Consider the following 25,433-nt stretch of genomic DNA (forward strand, 5'->3'; position numbering starts at 1 on the left):
GGTCCCTATTCAAATCTTCACTGGTTGAATTTACTGTGACCTTAACTCCACTTTCTCACTTGAATCACATGCGGACCAAAATCTGTCTAACTCAGCTTTGAATTCATTCAATGACCCAGCCTCCACTTCAATTTGCGGTATTGAATTCCAAAGACCCTCGGAGACAAGAAAATCTTCCTAATCTCATCTTAAATGGGAGACCCCTTTGAAAATGCGTCCCCCGAGTTCTAGATTCCCCATGGGGAGCAACGTCCTCTCGGCATCTACCCTGTCAAACCCCTTAGAAACTTATTTTTCAAAAAGATGACCTGCCATTGTTCTCAACTCCAATGGGTATTGACCCATTAACTTTCCTCCGGTTTAAAAGTAGGTCAATCTCCAGGGCCAGAAATGTATCCTGAGCAGTTGAGTGAGGCAAGGGAGGAAATAGTTGAAGCGCTGGCAATTTTCAGATCCTCTCTGGCCACAGGAGAGGTGCCAGAGGACAGGAGGATAGCCAATCATAGAATGCAGTGCAGAAGGAAGCCATTCGACCCATCGAGTCCGCACTGGCCCTCCGAAAGAACACCCTACCTAGCCCATCCTACGGCCCCATAATCTAACCTGCACATCTTTGGGCACTAAGGGGAAATTTAGTATGGCTAATCTGCACATCTTTGGATTGTGAGAGGAAACCCATGCACCCGGATCAAACCCACGCAGACACTGGGACAAAGTGCAAATTCCACACAGATAGTCACCCAAGATCGGAATTAAACCTGGGTCATTAACACTGTGAGGCCTCAGTGCTAACCACTGTGCTACCGTGTTGTGGTGCCATTATTCAAGAAAGGAGCAAGGGATAAACCAGGAAACTGCAGGCCAGTCGGTCTAATCTGAGTAGTGGGGAAACAATTGGAAGCTATTCTGAGGGACAGAATTAATCTGCATTTGTAGAGGCAGGGATTAATCAAGAACAGTCAGCATAGTTAAATTAAGGGGAGGTCATGTCTGACCAAATTAGGGCAGCACGGTGGCCTAGTGGTTAGCACAACCGCCTCACGGCGCTGAGGTCCCAGGTTCGATCCCGGCTCTGGGTCACTGTCCGTGTGGAGTTTGCACATTCTCCCCGTGTCTGCGTGGGTTTCGCCCCCACAACCCAAAAATGTGCAGAGTAGGTGGATTGGCCACGCTAAATTGCCCCTTAATTGGAAAAAATAATTGGGTAATCTAAATTAAAAAAAAAAAAAAAAAAAAAATGTCTGACCAAATTGATTGAATTTTCCAAAGAGGTGACCAGATGTGTAGATGAGGGCAATGCATTTGATGTAGTCTACTTGGACTTCAGCAAGACTTTTGATGAGGTCCTACTTGGGAGACGGATAACGAAGATAAGAGCTCACGGGATCCAAGGAAATTTGGCAAATTGGATCTAGAATTGACTGAGTGGCAGGAATAAGAAGGTGAATGCCAAGCAGTGTTTTTCTGACTGGAAGCCTGAATCCAGTGGGGTCCTGCAGGCATCAGTGTTGGAGCCCTTGTTTGCTGTTTGTGGTTGACATAAATGATTTAGACTTGAATGTAGGAGGGTTGATCAGTAAGTTTGTGGATGATATGAAAATTGGTGGGGTGTAAATAGTGAGGAGGATAGCCTTAGATTACAGTAGGATATAGACAGGCTGGTCTCATGGGCTGATCAGTGGTGAATGGAATTCAATCTAGATAAGTGTGATGTGATGCAATTGTGTAGGACAAACAAGGCAAGGGAATACATGATGGACGGCAGGACCTCAGGAAGTATAGAGGATCAGAGATCTTGGTGTGCATGTACACTGGTCCCTTAAGGCAGCAGGGCATGTGGACAAAGTGGTAAAGAAGGCATTTGGTAGCTTGTCTGTATTAGCTGTGGCATTGAGTTACGGGCAGGGAGGTTATGCTGGAACTGTATAAAATGCTGCTTAGGCCACAGCTGGAGTATTGTGTGCAGTTCTGGAATCCACAATAGACGATGGATGCGATAGCACTGGAAAGGGTGCAAAGGAGGTTTACCAGGATGTTGCCTGGGTTGGAGAATTTTAGTTATGAAGAGAGTTTGGATAGACTGGGGTTGTTTTTCTTATAGCAGTGGATACTGTGTGTGTGTGTGTGTGTGTGTGTGTGTGTGTGTGTGTGTGTGTGTGTGTGTGGGGGGGGGGAAGAGAGAGACCTTGACCGAGCTGTATAAAATGATGAGGATCATAGAAAGAGTAGTAAAGGAAGAAACTTTCCTCCTTGGCGGAGGGATCAATGACCAGAGGCATAGATTTAAGTTAAGGGGCAGGAGGTTTAGAGAGGTTGTGAGGAAAATCTTTTTTACCCAGAGGGTGGTGGGAGCCTGGAGCTCATGGCCTGAAAGGATGATGGAGAAAGAGACCCTTATAAAATTTAAGAAGTATTTAGATGTGCACTTGCGATGCCAAGGCATGCAAAGCTATGGACCAAGTTTTGGAAATTGGGATTAGAGTACTTGGTTGTTTTGACCGGCGCAGACGTGGTGGGCAGAAGGAACTTTGTTGCGGACTGCAATGACTCTACAAGACAACCACTTCATTCCAGGAATGCGCCTACAGACCCTTCTCTGAAGTGCAAGCCTTCTGAAATAAAGAGACCAAAATAGTACACAATATTTTTGGTGTGGTCTCACCAATTCCCTGGAGATTTTCAACAAGACTTCCCCATTTTAATACTCCATCTCCCTGCAATAAAGGCCAGCATTCCATTTGAGTTTGTTGGCACAGATTCAATGGTTTAAATTACCTTCTTCTGTGTCAACCATGATCCAGTTGGTAGCACTCTTGCTTGCGAGTCAGAAGGTTGGGAGTTCAAGTCCGACTTGAGGATTAAAATCCAGGCTAACATTCCCGTGCTGCACTGATAGTGGCGCTTTCTTTCAGATGAGAAGTTAAACCAAGGCCCCTTCTGGCCTCACAGGTGAACACAAAATATCCCATGGCATCATTTCAAATAACATTTTCAAATTACTACTATTCCACTGCTTCAAATTTACTTCAAAGTAGAACAGAAAAGTTATCCACGATATTCTGGCCAATATTTATCCCTCAATCAACATCACAAAAATAGATTATCTGGCCATTATCACATTATTGTTTCTTGCAGCTTACTGCGCACAAATTTACTTCTGTATTTCCTACACTACAGTAGTGACTACACTTCAGAAGTACTTCATTGGCTCTGAAGAGCTAAGGTATCCTGTGGTCAAAAATGCTATATAAATGTAAATTTATTTTTTCTTTCTCCAGTATTCTGAAGTGGGCTGCAATGGTTCAGCTGCTCGTCACGCCTACTTTTTGTTTTCACTAACTTCCATGGAAAGGAAAATCGGTGCATAACTGACCCACGGCTGCCATTTTCCACTTCTACTAAAGATGAAAGTTCCTGGTCATATGTTTGCATAGAATTTTGCATAGAACGTTATTTATTTGGCTATCATAACATACCTTATGAGGGTACCAGTGTCAAACTAGTAACCATAGTATAACTATAGGGCCTGGCAAGGCTCAATCTGTGGCGTTGTTGTTATACAACAATAAATTGGGCATTATTGATTACATTGAAAAAAACATTTCCTGCAATAAAAGAATACATAAGTCAGTCTGGAATCTAGGTCCTGGATCTAACTCTGTCTGAGATTTTTATTTGTATTATTACCTGGCGGATTGAAACCGTCCCACTGCTAAGTCGGTCCAACCACCAGCTGCGATAGCAAGAGTTTGTCGAGACCAGGAAACACTAGCAAGTACACACACCGAAAATGTGCTTTCCTGGCAGCTTTTGCAAGATCCCAGGCTTCCTGGTGCACGTGCCTTGGTTTGTGACTTCTTGGTCAGTGTTGCTGCTGTTACGCTTCTGGCATGAAGAGGGGAGATGAGGGATCAACACATTCCGGCTTGAACCCAACTCGAGCTCCAGTCTGGTAACCTCTGCCATTGTAACTCGAGGCTTAACAACTGCGTGTGGCTCTCACTGACATCATGCCCCAAGCTATAGGAAAATAGCAAACAGGTTCACCCTTCACTGGAGTGCAGTTGATGCTCAGTGTAAGTGCAGCCATTTGTTAAATGGAATCAACTTGCCCTTGTTCAAACTTCCTCGTGCCACCTCCCTTTTTTTTAATAAACATTTTATTGAGGTATTTTTTGGCATTGTAACAGCAGCAATATAAACAATGTACATAAAAATATAAACATAGTGCAAATACCACCTCCCTCCCCAACAGGTCCCACGATTAATTAACTCCTTAATCTATACTAACCTAACCCCCCCCCACCTCTGCTGACGATTAATTCTCCGTGAAGAAGTCGATGAACGGTTGCCACCTCCGGGCGAACCCCAACAGTGACCCTCTCAAGGCGAACTTAATTTTCTCCAGACAGAGAAAGCTAGCCACGTCCGATAGCCATGTCTCCGACTTCGGGGGCTTTGGGTCCGGGCTCCCAGGGAAGCAAAGGCCAGAACGTCTGCCTCTTACTCCTCCTGGATTCCCGGATCCTGCGACACCCCGAAAATCGCCACCTCTGGACTCAATGCCACCCTTGTTTTTAATACCTTGGACATGACGTCAGCAAACCCCTGCCAAAATCCCCTCAGCTTTGGACATGCCCAGAACATGTGGACATGATTCGCTGGTCCTCTCGCATATTTTGTGCACCTATCTTCCACCCCAAAGAATCTGCTCACCCGGGCTACTGTCATGTGAGCCCGGTGAACGACCTTGAATTGAATCAGGCTGAGTCTGGCACAAGTTGCGGACGCTTTGAGTAGAGTGAACGCGACCGCCCAAAGGCCCCCCCACTATCTCTCCCCCCAGCTCCTCCTCTCACTTTCGCTTCAACTCCTCTGTCTGCGTCTCCTCTGATCCCATAAGTTCCTTATAAATGTCAGAAACGCTACCCTCACCTATCCATCCTCTGGAAACAACCCTGTCCTGAATCCCCCTTAGCGGCAGGAGTGGGAAGGTTGGTACCTGTCTAAGCAGAAAGTCCCGCACCTGCAGATATCGAAATTTGTTTCCCCCCGCCAAAACAAACGTCTCCTCCAGTGCCCTCATATTCTGAAAGCTCCCCTCTATAATCAAGTCCCCATCCTCTCAATCCCCGCTCTGCGCCATATTCGGAACCCCCCGCCCATCCTCCAGTGGATGGCAAACTGGAGGATGGGCGGGGCAAACCAGTGATTATCGCAGATTGGGGATCAGACCGATGCTCCCACATATCTCCTCCATTGCCCCCAGATTCTCAAGGCCGCCACCACCACGAGACTGGTGGAGTACTGCGCTGGTGGGAACGGCAGAGGCACAGTTACCAGCGCCCCCAAACTTGTGCCCTTGCAAGAAGCCGCCTCCATGCGCACCCGTGCCGGAACTCCCCCACCCCCCACCAGCCACTTCCTAATCATGGCCATGTTAGCCGCCCAGTAATAATTGCTAAAGTTCGGCAGCGCCAGCACTCGCTCTCCCCGACTCCGCTCCAGCAATACCTTCCCAGAGAACGTTTTGTAGAACTCCACTGGGTACCCGTCCGGTCCCGGGGCCTTACCCGACTGCATGGCTTTCAAGCCCTCCACCATATCTTCCAACCCGATTGGGACCCCTAGTCCTTCTACCAGCTCCCCGTCCACCTTCGGGAAAGTAAGCCCCTCCAGGAAGTGCCTCATCCCCTCCGGCCCCGCAGGGGGTTCTGACCTGTACCACCTGCTGTAGAAATCCCTGAATGCCTTGCTCACCCCTGCCGAGTCCCCAACTAAGTTCCCATCCCCGTCAATAACTTTCCCTATTTCTCCAGCTGCCTCCCTCTTTCTGAGCTGCTGTGCAAGCATTCTGCTGGCCTTCTCACCATGCTCGGAGATCATCCCCTACGCCTTTCTGAGCTGTTCCACTGCCCTCCCAGAAGCCGAACTCCACCTGTAGCCTCCGCTGTTCCCTTAAAAGTCCTATCTCTGGAGACTCCGTCTACCTCCTGTTGACTTGCAGAATCTCCTTTACCAGTCGGTCCGTCTCTGCCCTGTCCGTCCTGTCCCTGTGAGCCCGGATCGAGATCAGCTCTCCTCTCACCACTGCCTTCTGTGCTTCCCAGACCACCGCTGCTGAGACCACCCCCTGTATCATTTACCTGCAGGTAATTTTGTATGCATTTCCTCAGCCTCTCGCTCACCGCTTCGTCCGTCAATAGCCCGACATCTAACCTCCATTGCGGGCGCTGATTGCTATCTTTACTAACCTGCAGGTCAACCCAGTGTGGAGCATGGTCCGAGATTGTGACCGCCGAGTACTATGTGCCCACCACCCCTGCCAGCAAGGCCCTACCCAAAACAAAGAAATCGATCTGAGAGTAAACCTTATGCACATGGGAGTAGAAGGAGAACTCCTTCACCCTCGGCTGCCTAAATCTCCATGGATCTCTCTCTCTCTCTCTCTCTCTCTCTCTCTCTCTCTCTCTCTCTCTCTCCCCCCCCCCCCCCCCCGCCCGCCCCATCTGCTCCAAGAACCCTTTCAGTTTCTTTGCCATTTCTGGCACCCTGCCTGTTTTTGAGCATGACTGATCCAGGCCGGGATCAATAACTGTATTAAAGTCCCCTCCCATGATCAGCTTGTGCGAGTCCAGGTCCGGTATCTTCACCAATACCCTCTTTATAAATTCCATGTCATCCCAATTTGGCGCATATACATTAACCAGTACTAACTTCATCCCCTCCAGCTTACCACTAATCATAATATATCGACCCCCACATCCAAAACCATTCTACCCACCTCAAATATCACCTGCTTATTAATCAAGATCGCAACACCTCTAGTTTTTGTATCCAGCCCCAAATGGAAGACCTGACTGACCCAGCCTTTCTTCAATCTAACCTGGTCCACCACTCTAAGGTACATCTCCTGCAGCTTTACCACGTCCGCCTTCAGTCCCCTCAGGTGCGCGAACACACGCGCCCTCTTAACTGGCCCATTCAACCCTCGAACATTCCAGGTGATCAGTCTAGTTGGAGGGCAAAGTGCCGCCCCTCTGCCGATCAGCCATCCCCTTTCTTGAGCCCGTCTCCAGCCCGTGCACCGCGCCGCCTCCAGCCCATGTGCCGCGCCTCCTCCGGCAGCCCCCGCCACCGACCTCCTCTCTGTCCGTCAACTGAAGTCCCCCCTCGCCAGCAGAACAAGTACAAGAACAAGTATACACTTGTCCCCCCCCCCCCCCCCCCCCCCCCCCCCCCGCAACACCACTCTGAAACCTCGGTATGGGACAATTGGGCGCGGCCGTTTTGGCGCGGCCGTTTGGACGCAGCCGTTTGGGCACCATGGGAAAATTGGGCCCAGCCAATTTGGCGCGGCCGTTTGGGCGCAGACGACAGGAATTTTTTTCGTTTCTGTGGCTAGTAAATTGTTCGTCTACCATTTCCTCGTCTGTTCAGACGACCAACATATGTATCTTCAAACCAGTTGAGTAAATCTTGAAGTTCTTGCGGCAGTTGGGTCGCTAAAGCATCCAGATATTCATCGATTTTGTTCAAAGGTACAAAGGCAATGGCAATAATCATTTTAGCTTTTAACCCAAAATCTGGATCAGTGTTAAACAAACTACGGAACCCCATATTAGCTAGATGTTTTTGCATATTTTGAGCTAAATAAAAAAAACATCCTTTTATTTGAACATCAGGGAATATGTCTTTCATAGCACTGTGCGCAGCTTGTTCATAATCACAGACGATTGAACTGGGTTTCAAGTTGGGTTCGATTTCTTTCAATAATGCAAACATTCTCGCATATGTTGTGCGTTGCTTGTTGGGCAAAAGAGCATAAATCGTAGGAGTAACTCCTCCGTGTTTTTTTACCATAATTACATAAATCTGAGAAAAGAGGCTGGGAGCAATACTGAATGTGCCATCTGCAAACCACATATCAGATGTCAATAAGTGCTGTAGTCAGCTCTGTCTTCCGAAGATTAATATCTGGTCGTGACCTGGTCCGCTATCACAAAGTAAAAAATTTTCTTCCACTCCTGGTTGAGGGACATATATCCTGTAGCATTCTGGCACAATCAGTTGTTGTAATCACTTGGATTGGTGGGGGCGTTCAATACATAATTACACTTTCTGCTTATCATTCTCCTCAAAGCAGGTATATTAGGAATTGCTGGTAGACTAGCTTGGGATATGTCTGTCAAACATTCATTAACAACTACAGTCGGTGCCTCAAGGGTTTCCTGTGCTCTCTTTTTTATTTTAGTTTTCACGAGTGCAACATCTACCAGCAGAAGCATCATGCGAATGGCTGTTCAGCTGCCTCACCACGTTTGCAGCTTTAGTATGGAGCCGTGCTTTGCACCGGTTTTTTTGCTCACAACGCCAAAATTTCACTTCGCTGTCACCTTTGCTTGTTTTGTCAAAGACGTAAAGGAATCCGTTATGAACAAATTTTTCTTTACCACGTTTCGTTGATACTTCCTCAGCCATCATATGGGTATGCGAATTGGTTTAGTTAAAAAATATATAAAAAGATGGTGATAGAACGAAACACTTGTGACAGCGGACCCGCACCAGCAGCCAACTCAACTGAGGCTAATTTACAAATAAAGAAATGTTATTATGGCCAAAACGTCCGGCGCCAAAACAGCCGGCGCCAAAACGGCCGTGTTTTTGTATATCCATAAGGCCATTTGCTTATCCACATGTGGAGGTTAGGTGGGATTACGGGAATAGAGCAGGCAGTCTGATGAGGTGGGGTGCTTTTTCAGAGGGTCAGTGCAAACTCAATGGGCTGAATTGCCTCCTTCTGCACTATAAGAATTCAATGGATTCTATGACCACGTCTCCGCAGTACAGATAATGGAATGGTGATTTTAGTAACATAAATTGTCCCCACCCCCGTTCCGTAATTTGCATATAGTATTTGTTTATTATCTGCAGTGCAAGAATAAATGCTTGGTGCTGAGGTAATGAAGTCTTTAATTCCAGAAAGCTTCAGTAATGTATTTATGTCCCTGCTTGCGATCATTGAAATGATGTTTGTTACCAGGCTGCACCATTAGTCAATCACTCTCACTCGGTCACCTATTCGTAAACTCCTGACAGTTCTCTATAGTGTTCTCCTTTTGTAATGGCAACAAATCCCTTCAATCCCTCTGCGCAGCAAAATTATTGGATTTTGTGGAATGATGATCAAATGAATTGATAAAACTGAAGCGGAATGGTGGCAGCAGCCAAGTCCTCTGTTGTGAAAAGTGGATTCAGTGGCTAAAATGCTGACACAGTACAAGGACTGCTTGCTTCACTTGCTTCCCAATGACAGCGCCTATATTTGTCTCACAACTGCCTGTGTCAGGTGAAATATGATATTTGGTTTGATCACCATAAAACCAGTTGAACAACAGTCCGTGCCCAAGGTATGTTCAGTTTTTCGTGAGATTTTAAATGAAGCGAATAGTTCAATTTAAGATGAAGTGAAAAGTTTTGGCATAGTTATTGCATGGCAAAAACACTCGGTTTCCTAGTTAAGAACTGCGCTTTAATTTTTAAAAATCAAAAACTTTACAAAAGTGCTGCTTTGTAGAACACTTGCAGCATTACAATGTGTGAGCAAATCAACGTAATATTTGAAGATAATAATATGCCTGCTCAGCCATATGATTGTTGTTAAGCTAACCTCTTAGTAGCAGTGTCTGTTTCATTGTCGTGCCCCAGGGCCATTTCACTATTTAAAAACAGCCATTCACCCCACGTCACGAGTGAAACAAGACAAAACTGCAGTGAGAACACCTTTATTTTTAAGATTATTGTTTCTTCTTTCATTGATCAAAATCCAAAAGCACAAGCCAATCAGAAATTGAGGATGCTTCGCTGAAGATTACTTTAGTGTGCAAGAATAAATATTATGGGTGGAATTGTCCGTTTGAGAGACTATGGACACGATCTTCTCAAAAGGGAATAAAGCCCCCGAGCGAGCGCGTCTGCTGCGTGTTACCCAGCATTCGTAGTGGTGAGAAACACATGGCTCGCTTTGAATAAGGGGCTGAAACGGGGAACCTGTGGCCGAGGCCGTACATAGCCCCGTTTTTTACAATGGGGAGCTCCGCTCTCCGGTACTCCCCGTTGTAGCGAGAGATCTCCGAGGCCAACAAAAAAAGGCCCAGTTTGATGTAAGATGTAAATCAATAGGTTACGTAGTATTCAGTGAGTTAAAGAGTGAACTAAAGGATAGCTGCACCTTTTTAGCTGGTTGGCAGAAAGTGGAAGCCATAAGATACACAAGAGTCACTAAAACACCGACTGCAACTGTGACACTGCATTTGATCTTGAAACATTAAGTGTTCTGTTCCAGCAGAGAATGTAAAATGTACAAAAAAAAATATAAACTCAGCAAGATTTTCGGTACAATCGTCTCAAGTGAAATTAATAGGCTTAATCACAGGAGGCATTGTATTTGCATGTATCAGCAATGCAAGAGGATCTGAATAGACTGTGAGTGAACGGAAGGTGTTCAAACAAAGGGAAATCTCTTAAATTTGGCTTGGCCTTTTCTTGCCAGTCGATTCTTCCCATTGTGGCTCTGCTGTTGAGCAGTAGGCGGTACAGGGTTCTGCCTGGCCATCCATGGAGTTAATGGGTACGATTGAACGGCCAAGCTGCGCCCGAAAAGCAGCGTGGCCAATAGAAGATGGGAAATCCCGCTCCTGGGATCTACCCGGCTCACAACGCCACGTGAGATCATGCAAGACCACGAGAGACGTTGCGATGTAAATGCTGCCCATTGTGGGTGGGATCATTTTTTGACTAATCTGCATATTAAAGTGAGACAGCTAGTCTCACTTTAATATGCAGTTTCCTGAGGCATCAGAGGCATTGGGATCTATCTCCTTTGCCTCGGAGACCTTGGACGAGCGCTGTTCAGTACTGGAGACCCACAAACAGGGACCAGAAGGAACGGCACATGTGGTGGTCTCCCAGGGGAATGGAGGCCCCCAGGTGCTTTCCCTCTGGGCAGGGTGGTACTCTGGCACTGTTGGTGCCACCTGAGTGCCATCTTAGCATTGCCAAGGTGCCCAAGCAGCACTCTGAGCTGGCACAATGCCAGGCTGGCATTTTTTGCGTGGTGGCAACTGGGTCTGGGGTTCCCTGGGCGGGTCTTGGGTGAGATGCAGGGGGGCCCAGGTACCCTCCCATACTACATTGGAGCTTGGGGTTTGCTTTGGGGGCTCCAGACATCGAGACGCAATTTAAAAATGTCATCCCAATCTCTCGCTACACTGAGGAGTTCTGGTGAACAGAACTCCTCTACAGAAAACGGGGCAATGTGCGGTCTTGCAGAGTTTCCCACTGAGGCCCCCATCTAACCAGTGTGCCATTCAATAGCGTTGTTTGTCTTGTCACTGCAAGCGGCTAAACATGCTTGCTATGGGACTTTGCTCCCGTTTAGTTAAATCCCACACAATGTTCCGGCACATGCCAAGTAGACATTGGCTTGCCTTTGCATGGTGACGTCAATCACCACCATTAACATTCAGGTCGATTTGGGGCAGAGTCACAAATTCTATATTTTAACCCTTTCCTAATCACTACACGGGTTTGGGGGGGGGGGGGGGGGGGGGGGGGTGGGGGGTGGCTTCTGAGGTGTGGTGTTGGTGGTGTGCAGAAGCATGAGAAATTAAGGCAATTTTTTCAGGTTTTTTTTTAAAGCAATTTATGAATAATAATTTCCTTTCTATACTTGGGACAAAATAAATAATGGCATAGTTATGTTTTAAAATTAAAAATTCTTAAACTGAGATTTTATTAATCAGTTTACGCAAATCCCAGATGTGTTTTATTGAACACATGTCATAAGTGTTGAGCATAGAATATGTCATATGGATGGCATTCGTAAATTATAGTGTTTTCACCTGCTGGTAAAATACTATAGAACATAGAACAGTACAGCACAGAACAGGCCCTTCGGCCCTCAATGTTGTGCCGAGCAATGCTCACCCTACTCAAATCCACGTTGCTCACCCTACTCAAATCCACGTCTCTCCTCTCTCCTCCCCCCCCCCCCCCCCCCCCTATGGTGCCCCTATGGTGCAGTCCATCACACATAAAGTACAATACAGCACAGGAACAGGCCCTTCTGCCCTCCAAGCCTGCACTGACCATGGTACCTGCCTATACTAAAACCGTATGCACTCACTGAGTCCGTATCCTTACATTCCCACCCTATTCATATATTTGTCTAGATGCCCCTTATATGCTCCTTAAATGCCGCTATCGTACCTGCTCCCATCTTAAACATCATAAAACATCCCAGGAAGCATATTATATTGTCACAATGGGCAGGATTCTCCGGGAATCGGCGGGGCGGGCAGAAACGGTGCAGTGGAGTGGCGGGAACCATCCTGGTGCGGGCCGCCCCAAAAGTGGCCGGCGTGGAAGGCCTTTGGCGCCGGGACCGAAGGGACTCCGGTGGCCGGGGCGCAGGTCCGCTCATGCGCGGGAGCATCAGCGGCTGCTGACATCATCCCCGCGCATGCGCAGGCGGTGGTTCACCTTGGCGCCGGCCATCGCGGAGGCTTACACGACCAACACGGAGGAATCGAGTGCCCCCATGGCACAGGCCCGCCCGCGGATCGGTGGGCCCCGATCACGGGCCAGGCCACCGTGGGGGCACCCCCCGGGGCCAGATCGCCCCGTGCCCCCCCGAGGACCTCGGAGCCTGCCCGCACCGCCAGGTCCCGCCGGTAAGGGACCTACTCGAATCTACGCCGGCGGGACCTGCATAGAATGGGTGGGACTTCGGCCCATTGCGAGCCGGAGAATCGCCGGAGGGTGCAGCTGCGAGCGGCCGCCGACCGGTGCGGCGCGATTCCCGCCCCCGCCAAATCTCCGGCGCCGGAGAATTCGGTGTGGGCGGGATTCACGCCGCCCCCCAGTGATTCTCCGACCCGGCGGGGGATCGGAGAATCCTGCCCAATATCTTTTCACTCCCAGCCTCCCTCCTCAATATTTGTAGTGGACAAGAGTATTTCCTCAGAAAACACATTGCAAAGTGAAAAATAAACACATTTTACCATTAATTTCACCCTGACCACACAGGCCTATATCCAATTGTTAGATATTTGTATTCTTGAATATGTGTACATTTGTTGTCTCATCCATTCTTCCCTGTTCTAAAATTGTCTTTTTTTAAAGGAGCGTTGTGTCAGTGAGTTAAAAGAATTGTGAACACAATATGCGATCCAGTTTTGCAAACACTGCCGCTGTTTCCTTTATTGGGTTTTATTACAGTACTGCAGCTGAAGCTTGCAGTGACATTAGGAACTTCCTGGCAAGTGAATGACCTTCATCTCTTGAGGATAATGAAGCACTGAGCTGCACTGCTCTTTGCCCAGTCAGCAGTGCATCAGCATGCAAGTTATCCTTGCTCATTGGATGCTGTACCATTGTAATCATTCGGAATGTAAAGACAATTGACCAGGAAATTAACCTTGCCAACTCATTAATGGAATTGATGTCATGCTTTTAAAAAGCCAGCCCAGTATTACATAAAAGGCATTTTATTGATTGTCAATGTTTCATAAGTGTCTTTGAAGAATACAATTGGCTTAATGTTTTTCCTTCATAAATTTTGCAGGATATGCAGTTCGTCAATGCGGGAAAAAAAATTTCATTAGGGATGTGAGGAAGCTTTTTGAGAACTAAAGTCGTGGCTCGGACTGTAGTTAAGGCCATATGCTTCCCAGGTGCAGTATAGTCCAGTAAATTACCTGGATTATTTTCACTTTCTAGATCCTTTACATTTGTGTCTTGAGTGACACGCAGCAAGGATCCACTCTGATACCATTAGGAATGTGCGACAAACTCCACCAACACACGGGCTACACTGCTCAGTTAGACACGTTTCGGGAGGGAGGGGGTGGATTTTCCAGCTGTTCTCGCCAGTGGGATCTTCTGTTCCCACCCACAGCAAAACCCTGCCGTGGGTTTCCCGGTGGCGAGAATGGATTCAATGGAAAATTTAATTGACAGCGACGGGACCAGAAGATCTGGCCACGGGCGGATTGCCTCCTGGCGCAGAGAAACACACCGCGGGTTCCCCGGAAACCCCCCCCCCGCCTTGTGAGTAATTTAACTTTTGGTATAGTGTAAGGTGAGTGACATCGATTTAGATCATCATAGAATTTACAGTGCAGAAGGAGGCCATTCGGCCCATCGTGTCTGCACCGGCTCTTGGAAAGAGCACCCTACCCAAGTTCAACACCTCCACCCTATCCCAATAACCCAGTAACCCCACCCAACACTAAGGGCAATTTGGACCCGAAGGGCAATTTAGCATGGCCAATCCACCTAACCTGCACATCTTTGGACTGTGGGAGGAAACTGGAGCACCCGGAGGAAACGCACGCACACACGGGGAGAATGTGCAGACTCCACACACACAGTGACCCAAGCCAGGATTTGAACCTCGGACCCTGGAGCTGTGAAACATTTGTGCTATCCACAATGCTACCGTGCTGGAGTCCAGGACACTGCTGAACCGCTGGCCGATGACCTGTCTCTGGGTCCAGTCGTTCCCGAGCTGATATAACTGCAAAGGCAGAGCCACGAGAATCAGGAAGGGATGAGAACCTCCATTCTCGCACAGCAAGGTTGACTGGAGAAATTCAATCACCTTCTGACCGAGGATATGGTGCCGTGAATGCAATGCAATAGGGTCAACATTACGTGGGTGGCATCTGCAGTGGAGACCTTGACGCAGGACGTACATTCCATAGAGGGGCATGTCTGCTCCAGTGCGCAGCTCATGGTCTATGACTGACAGCTTGACCTCCTTGACTGAGAGGATGACCTCCATGGCAGGAAAATGAGTTCAATGGCTGAGGGCTTTAACTGTATGGTGCAGGCACTGGTGGGAATCCACAAGTGTCTGCACCAAAGGACGGTGGGACTTCTGGATCTCACTCCATCTGACCCTCTGTCTCATGAAGTAGAACAGGGTCCCCCAGGCACTCGAAGGGAAGAGGATCAGCAGGGGCACAGCCCAGGGCTCTCCACCATGGGACACCAGGGTGTCCAGCCCATCTGACACCGGCCTCCAGGCGAACAACGCACCTCCAGCCCGAACACCGAGGTGGGTAGCACTGCAACACTCGCGCTGCCCAAATGTACACCTGGACCCTCAAGGTCCAGGCCCCCCAGAGGATGCCTGTCAAAGCCATCTCGGACAATAGGCCATGGAAGGCATTAGGCTGCCTCAACTTCAGCTGTGGATCATGAGAAAACACTTGGATGTGGTGGGAAGGTGAGGAAGAGTAAGGCACCTAGTGGGCATGGATCAGCAGAGGCACGAGTTAAGATTGATCACCACTGTAAAAAAGGCACATGAAAATAAACATCAATATATTGACCAGCAGATCCTCCTCTCTGACAGTTCAAGGCACCATGCTCTGCTAACCCCTGCAAGTCATCATTCTCCTGCAGAGTCCAGCCAATAATTTTAGTGTCCTGCCCATGGAGTTGGGGACCATCATGGAAACTTATTGCTGCCCAACACTGAGATCAGAGGCCCCATGGCTGGAGATTTCTTCACCCCTGGTCCTGTTTGTCCCCAAACCTAGAGGCTATGAGGGTGTCCCTAACCCAACGGCCCAAGTTGGCCCTAGCCATGGCCCGAAGTCCCCTTCCTCCGTGGGTTGCTCCTGTCACCCTCCTCAACCTCCTCCTCATCTGAGGAGATGTGGCGCTCTCCCATCTTCTCCTGTTGTGGGTTGCCTCCTCTTTGCAATGCCAAGTTGTGGAGAGTGCAGAAGACTTTTGTTATGGGAAACATCCTCTGGGGGCTGTATTGGAGGCCTCCCCCCTCCAGCCCCGACCGGTCCAGGCAACGGCACTGTATCTTCAGCTGGCCAATTGCCTGCTCGATCAGTGTGTTTATTGAAATATGAGCTTCATTGTAGCAAGTATCCACCTAAGTTTGTGGCCTCGGCACTGGCATCATCAGCCACCTCCTTATTGGGTACCCTTGTCCAACCATTCCTCCAGTCGCTGCTCTCCCACAAACACATATGGGATTTGCGAGCACCCAAAGGTGTAACTATCATGGGGGCTCCCATTGCTCCCAATGTTTGGAACAACCAAGCAAGCTGCTTTGTCCTAGATTGTGTCAAGCTTCTCGAGCGTTGTTGGAGATGCGCTTATCCAAGCAAGTGGAGAGTATTCCATTGCACTCCTAACTTGTGCCTTGTAGGTGGTGGACCGGGTTTGGGGGTCAGGAGGAGAGTTATACGCTGTAGGATTCTAACCTTTGACCTGCTCTCGTAGCCACAGTATTAATATGGTTAGTTCAGTTCAGTTTCGGATCAGTGTTAACCCCAGGATGTTGATTGAGGCCAGCTGTTCCAGGATATGTAGTCCACTTTCACCCGGGACAGGCACAGTTTTCTCCAGAAATGTGGTTCTGACATCTGTGGATAGAAAGTCTGACATCAGAAGACCCTTTGCCGGTGCAGTCTCAAACGGGGCTGTTCCTCCTCAGTACGGCACATCTCTGCCACTACTGCTGCAAGTAGTAGAAACGGCAACTCGACATGATTCTCCAGAAACGTGCACTGAAAAGAGAAGAAAACCAAAATGAGTGGTGAGGATTTCTGAGAAAGCCCTGCCCTCCACCACCTACTCCTCTGGGACCTCCACCCATGTGCTTCCCCCTTTTCACTAAGCCTCACACCCTCCCCACTCACACTTGCATATCCCTGCTCCTATCCTTCTCAACTCCATCAAGATGACACACCTGGACACTCTCACTGGCACATTTCTCCTGGCTATTCCCCAATCTTTCTCCCCCCCCCCCCCCCCCAAACTTGTGTTCGGTTACTGACTATTGAGTGGGTGTACATGACAGGCATCTGCTTCCTCACAGGAAACCCATGTTCCCCTGTCATGACCTCTTACAGGCTGAGTGATGATAGGCTTCACCACATCATTGTGTGATGTACACTCCTGTATGAGCATTGGGGTTCAATGCCTGCGATGCCACTCAATGCCAGTGAACTTTAGCTCTGCAAATTTCATTGACTCAATTGACTTGGCAGTGAAGGGTGAAATTGCATATCAAGCAAATTAATGCCTCTTGTGACAGACGAGGCACCGAAGCTTGCAATTAGCATGGTATGCACATATCTAGAGGGCATCCTCTTTCTCCGAGTTCACAGTCCTACACACGTATTCCTGAGAGACAAACATCCTCGACGATCGGAATTGATATTCAATAGAGCATAACCCCTTGGTCATCAAAGTTCTGCGTAAGTGTGGAGTTCTTCTCATTGTTCATTTGTACTTCCTGAAGTGAGAGGGTCTTCATTTCTCACGAGGCAGGAATGCAACCATTCTTGAGACTCCACTCTGCCCTTGCAGTCTGACCTCCCATGGGACTCCACCGAGGAACCTCACAGTCACATGTAGTGCTGACGCTCAGTGTTCCCCTCCTCCCACCAACTTTCCAGCTCCCACTAAGGACGGCACTCCATCAGCGGTGATTTAACCACAAGCCAAGCAAGGAGGACACAGTAAGTGATGCCTGCATGTCAGCCTCCAGACCCCCTTAAAGCACGGCGCACCCCAAAGTGAATGGAAGATAAGGTCTGCTAGTGACCCCCTCCCCGGCAAGATTGAGTCACTGAACTCCAGCTCTGGTCTCGAGTTGAACTTATCTGTGTCCCCCAAGTCCTCTCTGGTGCAACCTAAACAGTGAAGCCCCTGGAGAATCATGGCGGCCTGAGTGCTGACCTCCGTTATCTCCGCTCAAAGGTGAGGCTGCCAGGTTCAGTCTTTTGTAGACCTGCTGTAAATGATGCTGGCATAACATTGCGCCCAGTAAGTATTCCGCGAGGGATGAATGTCTGGAGAGAATGCCCGCTAATGACACGCTAATGTTGCGCTAATTTTCTCCCAGGCAGCGAGTATAGGCTGAAAATCGCTCCTCCTGTCTTTCTATTCCTCAATTCAAACCTCTTCTACGAAGTTCCTAGCCAAATCATTATACAGTGGCTTAGTGATACGTTTATCCAACCATGAGCTGAAACCCTGTATTTCCATGTTGTGCATGATATTCTCAGAAAGAAAATATATTTTAAAGTATATGGAGAGTGGATTCAGCCATGGATGATTTCTTCTGAGCTGTGGGACTTACCTGTTCCACTGTATAGTGTAAGAAGACAGTTTAGTCAAATGTTTCCAATGAGGAAACATCTGCAGGGTGTGGGACAAATTAGATAGCACTTTCAAAAAGGAAGTACAGCACGATGGGCCAAGTTATTTCTTATCAACATTATGTTTCTGTGTAGCTTAGAACCATCTTGTCCATTATGCCCTTTTTAAAGTTTTATTTAATTCCTTTTACCCAATACAAGTGTCCCCCACTGCCCCACCCCCAGCTTCCCTCCCACCTAGACCTAAATCCACTGAACTGTTGCAGATGAATTCATGGGTGCTGATGATGCTACTATATGACCCTGTTGTGGGAGGTTGGGGGCCTTCCAAATGAACAGTTTTGTGCTGGGGCGGCCTTTAACAATGGCATCTTGATCTTTGAGGAGCCAAGTTGCAGGCGGGGCTGGCTCAATCAGAGGCATCCTAGCCAGCATTATGTCATAGGACCCATCCCATCATGTTTTCACGCTAAGGTCGGGCCGCTGCGATGGAGGAAGCCTCCATTTCTTTCGGTGGCTTCACTGCCATTTTTCTCGGCCAAGATTGGCGGTTGCCAAATTCCAGGGAAATAGGAGTGGCTGAACCCTTCTGAGTGTTTGCGGTATTCAAAAAAAAAAATTTGGAGTACCCAATTATTTTTTTCCAATTAGGGGGCAATTTAGTGTGACCAACCCACCTAACCTGTACATCTTTGTGTTGAGGGGGTGAAACCCACGCAGACATGGCGAGAATGTGCAAACTCCACACAGACAGTGACCCAAGGCCGGGATTCCTCAGCGACGCAGTCCAAGTGCTAACCACTGCACCACATGCCGCACCGTGTTTGCGGTATTGATAAAAACATTTTAGTTTGTAAAATATTATAAACATGTCACCCATCTGCCAAGTTAAATTCCAGAATTTGTCTTTGTATTTTTGATTTTATTATGGAGTTGAGAAACGGAGAAAATGATAGGAAAGCTACAAAACCTGGGTATGTTAATAGAAAAATAATTTTTACTCTGAACATCACTAAAGAAAACAGACAAAGGGCTGAAATGTACATTCAAGTTAAATGGCAATTCACAATTATTTACTCCATTTTAAAGGACCATGCCATCATGGATAGTTTTTTTTTTAAACCTAAAATAATATTGAAGAATTTACATTTGTTATGGCTCCAACTAATTCGCTGCGTCTTTGCCGGGAGGATATTGAAAATTATTGAAGACTAGAAACAGTTGGTCTTGGTCATTAGCATGAAAGGGAAAATAATGGATCGACATCCCATTTTACATCCTTCCTGATTTACACCCTATCAGTGGAGAAGAAAAGCAGGCTGCTAATTTGTTATGTCCTGTTTTGTGCTGCAGCCCAAGGCCAATTTCAAACCCCTGTGATTCTTACGTCTACCTTTGATTGACCTCAGACTTTACAACACTATTAGTCTTTTTTAGTATCTGATTATTTTAAAAAGAAACTGAAGTTTGCCATAACACGATGAATGGATTCTTCGCCAATGCTACAGAAAGGAGTTCCAAGTTGCCTTCAATACAATTTGAAGTCGAGCAGTCTTTGTATTTCTTCCTGCTGAAATTCGGGTTCAGAGATGCATGCACATCACAACAACGACCTCAGCATAACACATTCAACATGTGTAGTTTCTGCTTAACATCATGGAGACAATCCACATACATCATCCCAAGACGTGATTTTTCACCTTCTGTTCAGATATGGGAAGAAATAGTTTTTTAAAAAAAATCAATTTACAGCCCAGACACAAATCAGGAATTTATCTGGGGCAATTTATTTAAAATTGTTGTAAAGTTCTCCAATTGATACTGCTATTATCTTTGATCTACCTGGCTTTGTTTTTGGCTTCATAATTAAGAAGCACATTATTCAAGTATTTTAGGTGACAATAAATAGTTTATTTCCTCCGCGCGCCCCTACCCTTAGGTTTTCTGCTGACGTGGGTGGTTACAATGGAAAATCCCATTGACAAGCAGTGGGAAGATAGAATCCCACCACCAGCAAGGTGACCCGCCAAGAAAAACGTGGCTAGGAGACCGGCGAATCCTATTGTGTTTGGGCAACAATAGCAGCCACATATTTGGTTAGGATTCTTATCTTTCCTGGAATGAAGTGTTTGCACAAGTAAGATAGTAGAAAGTTCCTCAACATGGATCAATTTTTCTGGTTTCAATGTGCACTTTGTCATTTTCTAACCATAACAAAGATGTGACTTTATTTGGAATTGTAATGCAGAAAACTGAAATATGAAATATCCACATATGCACAACCTGTATCTGGACGAGAACATTTACTCTAATCTTTAATATTGATTGAGGTGAGGATTTCGGACTTGCAGCTTCAAATGAAAAGTGGGAGATTTTTAAGTTATGTGTGTCAGCAACTGTTTTCATGATGATGGTCCATATTTTTATGTGAAGATTCAGTCACTGGGGAAAATGTTTGTGATTCTGGGCTACGGTTTAGCTGGTGATAGCCCCCCAGGCGGAAGTCCGAGGTTTCCATGCAGTTTGCTGTGAGGGATCTGATAAGAGGGCAGTACCATAGTACCAAGCAGTACAAGTGTGGTATTATGAATGATGGCAGGTAAATAAGAGGAAACTCCCTGTTTAACTGAGAGGCTACTGTTGTTGTTCAAAGTAGTATGGAACAGGTGCACCTTCAGAGTTGTGTGGCAATTAAGAGTGGGGCCAGATAGCTTGGGCCTAGAGGCGGAACGGTGGCACAGTGGTTAATGTTGTTGCCTCACATTTCCAGGGACCCAGGCTCAATTCCGGCCTTGGGTGACTGTGTGGAGTTTGCACGTTCTCCCTGTGCCTGCATAAGATTCCTTTGGATGCTCCGGTTTCCTCTCACAGTCCAAAGATGTGCAGGTTGGGTGTATTGGCCATGCCAGATTGCCCAAAGATGTGTAAATTAGGTAGGGTTACATGGTTGCGGGTATAGGGCGGGGCCCTAGTTAGGGTGCTCTTTCAGAGGGTTGGTGCAGGCTCGATGGGCCGAATGGTCTCCTGCTGCATTGCAGGGATTCTATGTGTGGATTCTATGGATTAAGCTTTCAAAATACTAACAAGTTTGATGATTTTCCTGAATATTTTTCTCTTAATTTCCCATATATTCCTTTTTGTATGTCTCACACAAGAGTGAATGTTTTGTATGAATATTAGGCTTCTAAGCAGCATTGGTAATTTCTAGTTTTGCATAGAAAAAAACCCCCCAGTGTATTTCAACTTTGCGTGGCTTCATTTTAGCATCCTTCTGTAATGTGTTGGACTTCTGTATGTCATTGGATCACTAACTGAGGTACAGGAGGTTTTGTTTTAAAATTAGTCCTGTGTTATCAGATTCCACGATTCAGATGTTTCCAGGTACAGGAAGTGGTTGATTTCCTATGAGGCACTCATTGTAAAATATTTTCCTTAGCTGAAACGAGTAGTCCATTAGCGTACTGGACCCTCTCTCTAATACTTCTTTTGAGGTTTAAAACTGGGAAATTTGCCCAGAGGGTTTTGCAGATGTTGTGTTGTAATGAGGCTGAAACAGTGCACGTCTCGCGGAAGTTATGATGTGCTGAACAGTCTTAAAGTGAAGTCAGGATTAAAGGGAGAAAAATTCTCTATCAGACAATTTGTACTTTCCATGTGTCCATTTCCAGTGTTTCTACCTTGAAAGATTTCATTCTTTTAAAAGTGATTTTCTTTTTATTCTTTGAAATCTTCTATCCCAAATGAAAATGTTTAGTTGGTCACCAATGTATTTGAAAAGTTGCCAGTGTCATTTTGTATTTTCCTCCCACAGAATCCGTCCACAGTCAGCCAAAGAGAAGATCGAGGGATGCCACATCTGTACGTTGGTTACACCTGGGGAGCCACAAGTCATGCTGGGAAAAGACAAGGCTTTCACGTTTGACTTTATGTTTGATATAGATGCCAGACAAGATGAGATCTATAAATCTTGTGTGCATAAACTTGTGGAAGGGTGCTTTGAAGGTTATAATGCAACAGTGTTTGCTTATGGGCAGGTAAGAGTTAAACGCTCACAATGCCAGAAAGAGGAATAGCGTGCTAGAAAATGACAGTGGGGTGATGAATTATGGTTATTACATTTTGCAAGATTTTTTAATAAAGACCAGGCAATGTGTTACAAGGCTGTAATTCACTCAAGGGTGCCTGTAACCTCATAAATACTTGATCGGGATACTGGTTGGTGCATGGGGAAGAACCCATCAGTGTAGATATTATCATGAATAAACTCCAGAATATGCCCGCCAGTAGTTGAACTGACTATGCCGTACAAATTTCCTTTGTGTGTTGTAATTATATAATGAAAATAAGATGGTTAGGAGTAGCATTTTTGACAAGATCATGATGCTTTGTCAAGAAAAAAATTGTGTTGTGACACTGAAATCTGACATTTTTCAAAAGATTCAATAATTACAATTAAGTGATCGAAAATGAAAATATCATCATACCTATGAACAGACGAATTAAGAGCTGGAGTGAACCATTCAGTCCCTCAAGCGTGCTCCGCCATTTCATGAGATCATGGCTGATCTAATTGTGGCCTCAACTCCACATTCTGCCAACTCCTGATAACCTTCGACTCCCTTGATAATCAGGAATCTACCTACGTTTGCCTTAAAAATATTCACTGATCTTGTCTCCACTGCTCTCGGTGGAAGAGTTCCAAAGATTCATGACCGGCTGAAAGAAAATGTTTCTTTGCGTCTCTGTCTTCAATGGGAGACCCCTTATTTTTAAACTGTGTCCTCCAGTTCTTGTCACTCCCACAAGGAGAAATATCCTTTTACGTGTCCACTCTTGTCAAGTTCCCACAGGACCTTTTCTGTTTCAATAAAAGTCTTCTAAACTTCAATAGATACAGGTCCAGCCTGTCCAGCCTTTCCTTGTAAGATAACCCCACCATCCCAAATATCAGTTGAGTGAACCTTCTCCGAACTGCTTCTAATGCATTTATATCCCTTCTTAAATAAGGAGCCCAGAACTGTACACAGTGCAGTAGATGCCACCTTACCAATGCCCTGCACAACTGTAGCAAAACATTCACACTTTTAAGTTCCATTTCACTTGCAATAAACAGCAACATTCCATTTGCCTTCCCACTTGCCATCAATTACATGTAAAAGGAGAATTACCACTGCTAAAAATCTTGGTGCTAAATGATGTGGTGTTGTCTGTTCTGACTGCTTCCTTTAGTCAAAGTCTATGGGAGAGATTCTCCGTCCCGCCCGCGCCCCTGGCAGCATCAGGATCCTCCGCCCCAGCAGCTGACCAATGGGGTTTCCCGTTGTGGGCAACCCCACGCCGTCGGGAAATCCGCGGGGGTGAGTGCGCTGCCGGCGAAGCGGAGGATCCCGCCGCCGGGAGAATCCAGCCCAATGTGCATCCTGTGTGATTTATCCTGGGGTGGGTGTTTCTCAACAGTTTGAACAGATGGGGTTTGCCTCCTTTCTGTATTGGAAACCATGTTAATGTTTGTGCCACCACTTGCAAAGTATCAGTATTCTATTTTGAATTGTTTCATGATTTTTTCATCTTGGCCGTTTTTCTTCCCTTTCTAGACTGGTTCTGGGAAGACCTACAGCATGGGCACAGGGTTTGATGTGAATCTAACAGTGGAAGAGCAAGGAATAATACCACGTGCGGTCAGTCATCTTTTTGAAGGAATTGCAGAGCGAAAGCGAGCGGCTCAGGAGCAAGGAAAACAGGCACCGGAGTTTAAAGTGACGGCTCAGTTTCTGGAGGTTTGTCAACTGATTCATCGCATTTTACATACAGTTTCAGTGGCCTAAATGCATTGGTAGAGATCAACATCTACTAATTTAATTAAATACAATTTTAGTGGAGTGAGTGGGGTGATTTTCAACCCGCATTCACTGGGGAAATCACGTTTTCTGACTTCCCGTGCCCCTTACCGGTGACGTAGCGAGGTTCATGGCCAGAAAGCGCAGGAACTTCATTTAAATATATTTTAATACAATAACTGAGCTGCTCCACACCACCACACCCCCCCCCCCCCCCCGAACTGAATATTCACACGCAAGGTTTACAAAAGGTTTTGAAAACTGTGGCCGAGATTCTCCGCTGGGGTGATTCTCCGTTATGCTGGCGCTCGAAGGTTTCACGACGGCGTGGGGCTGCCCCATAATGGGAAACCCCACTGACCGGCCAGCGTAATGGAGAATCCGGCCGGCCGGTTGGGGCACAAATGTGGCGCGGTGGGGCAGAGAATCCCACCCCGTGAGTCTGTTGGGGGCTACCCAGGGGTGCAAAGATAATTATATTATCCCGGGAGAGTGGGGCATGCCTTGCATTGCCCCCTGGCACTGCCCTGGCACAGGTTGGCGCCGGCAGGTTTCCCCCAATGGTGGTGGGTCGGGTGGGTGAGAGCCCTGCTAATGGTGGGTGGGGTAGGGGTGGACCCCCCCTTCGGTGCTGGTTGTGGGGAGGGGGGGGGGGGGGGAGGGAGGGAGGAGGAGGGTCCCATGTCTGTGAAGGGGAGGAGGGAATTACTTTGCTGATTGGAGTGCCCTTTTTAAACCACGCCCCTGAATTTTTTCGGTGTTGGACTGGGGTGAGCATGGTAAGAAGTCTTACAACACCAGGTTAAAGTCCAACATGTTCGTGTCAAACACTAGCTTTCGGAGCACTGCTCCTTCCTCAGATGAAATTGTGGTTCACCTGAGGAAGGAACAGTACTCCGAAAGCTAGTGTTTGAAACAAACATGTTGGACTTTAACCTGGCGGTGTCAGGCTTCTTACTGTTATTTTTCCAGAGAGGCATGAAATCTGGGTTAAAAACCCGACTGTACAGCTGGAGAGCTACATGTTGGGTTTCAGTCAGAGCCTGATATTCTGACAAAATATGGGAAAATTCCACCCAGTGACTCGTATTAAAAGCTAACATTTCAGCTTGGGTTCACTCTATTCCTAAAGGATTTGGATTATTTCTGTTCAGTGGTATTCTTGGTTGAATGCAGATTTAATTAAATTCCCAGGGACTGGAGCTCAGTCTCATTCATGTGGCTGAATCCCTGATGATCATTATTGCTTCACAGTGGGTACATGCTATATCTCTCATTGTCGAAGAAACAGGTGTAAAGAGCTCTTCTGCATGTCTACAGAAGCAAAATAAACCTACAGAAGAATGCAAGTTAAATAAAAGCAAAAGTACAAAAACCAACCTTTTCCAATATTTTA

General features: G+C 46.9%; 1 protein-coding gene across 3 annotated transcripts in view; it reads left to right on the forward strand.

Annotated features, from left to right (window-relative positions):
* The window catches only part of kif21b (kinesin family member 21B), a 220,108-nt gene that overhangs the window by 54,028 nt on the left and 140,647 nt on the right, over window positions 1–25,433 (forward strand). For all 3 annotated transcript variants that reach the window (XR_005463373.1, XR_005463374.1, XM_038819459.1), the window contains exons 2-3: window positions 22,012–22,234; window positions 23,795–23,977. Coding sequence is in view for 1 of the 3 variants with exons in the window: in XM_038819459.1 (XP_038675387.1) it covers window positions 22,012–22,234; window positions 23,795–23,977 (406 nt within the window). In the remaining 2 variants the exon portion in view is untranslated. The remainder of the gene's footprint in view (window positions 1–22,011; window positions 22,235–23,794; window positions 23,978–25,433) is intronic.

Source organism: Scyliorhinus canicula, chromosome 15 (genome assembly GCF_902713615.1).
Source record: "Scyliorhinus canicula chromosome 15, sScyCan1.1, whole genome shotgun sequence".
Taxonomy (NCBI): Eukaryota; Metazoa; Chordata; class Chondrichthyes; order Carcharhiniformes; family Scyliorhinidae; genus Scyliorhinus; species Scyliorhinus canicula.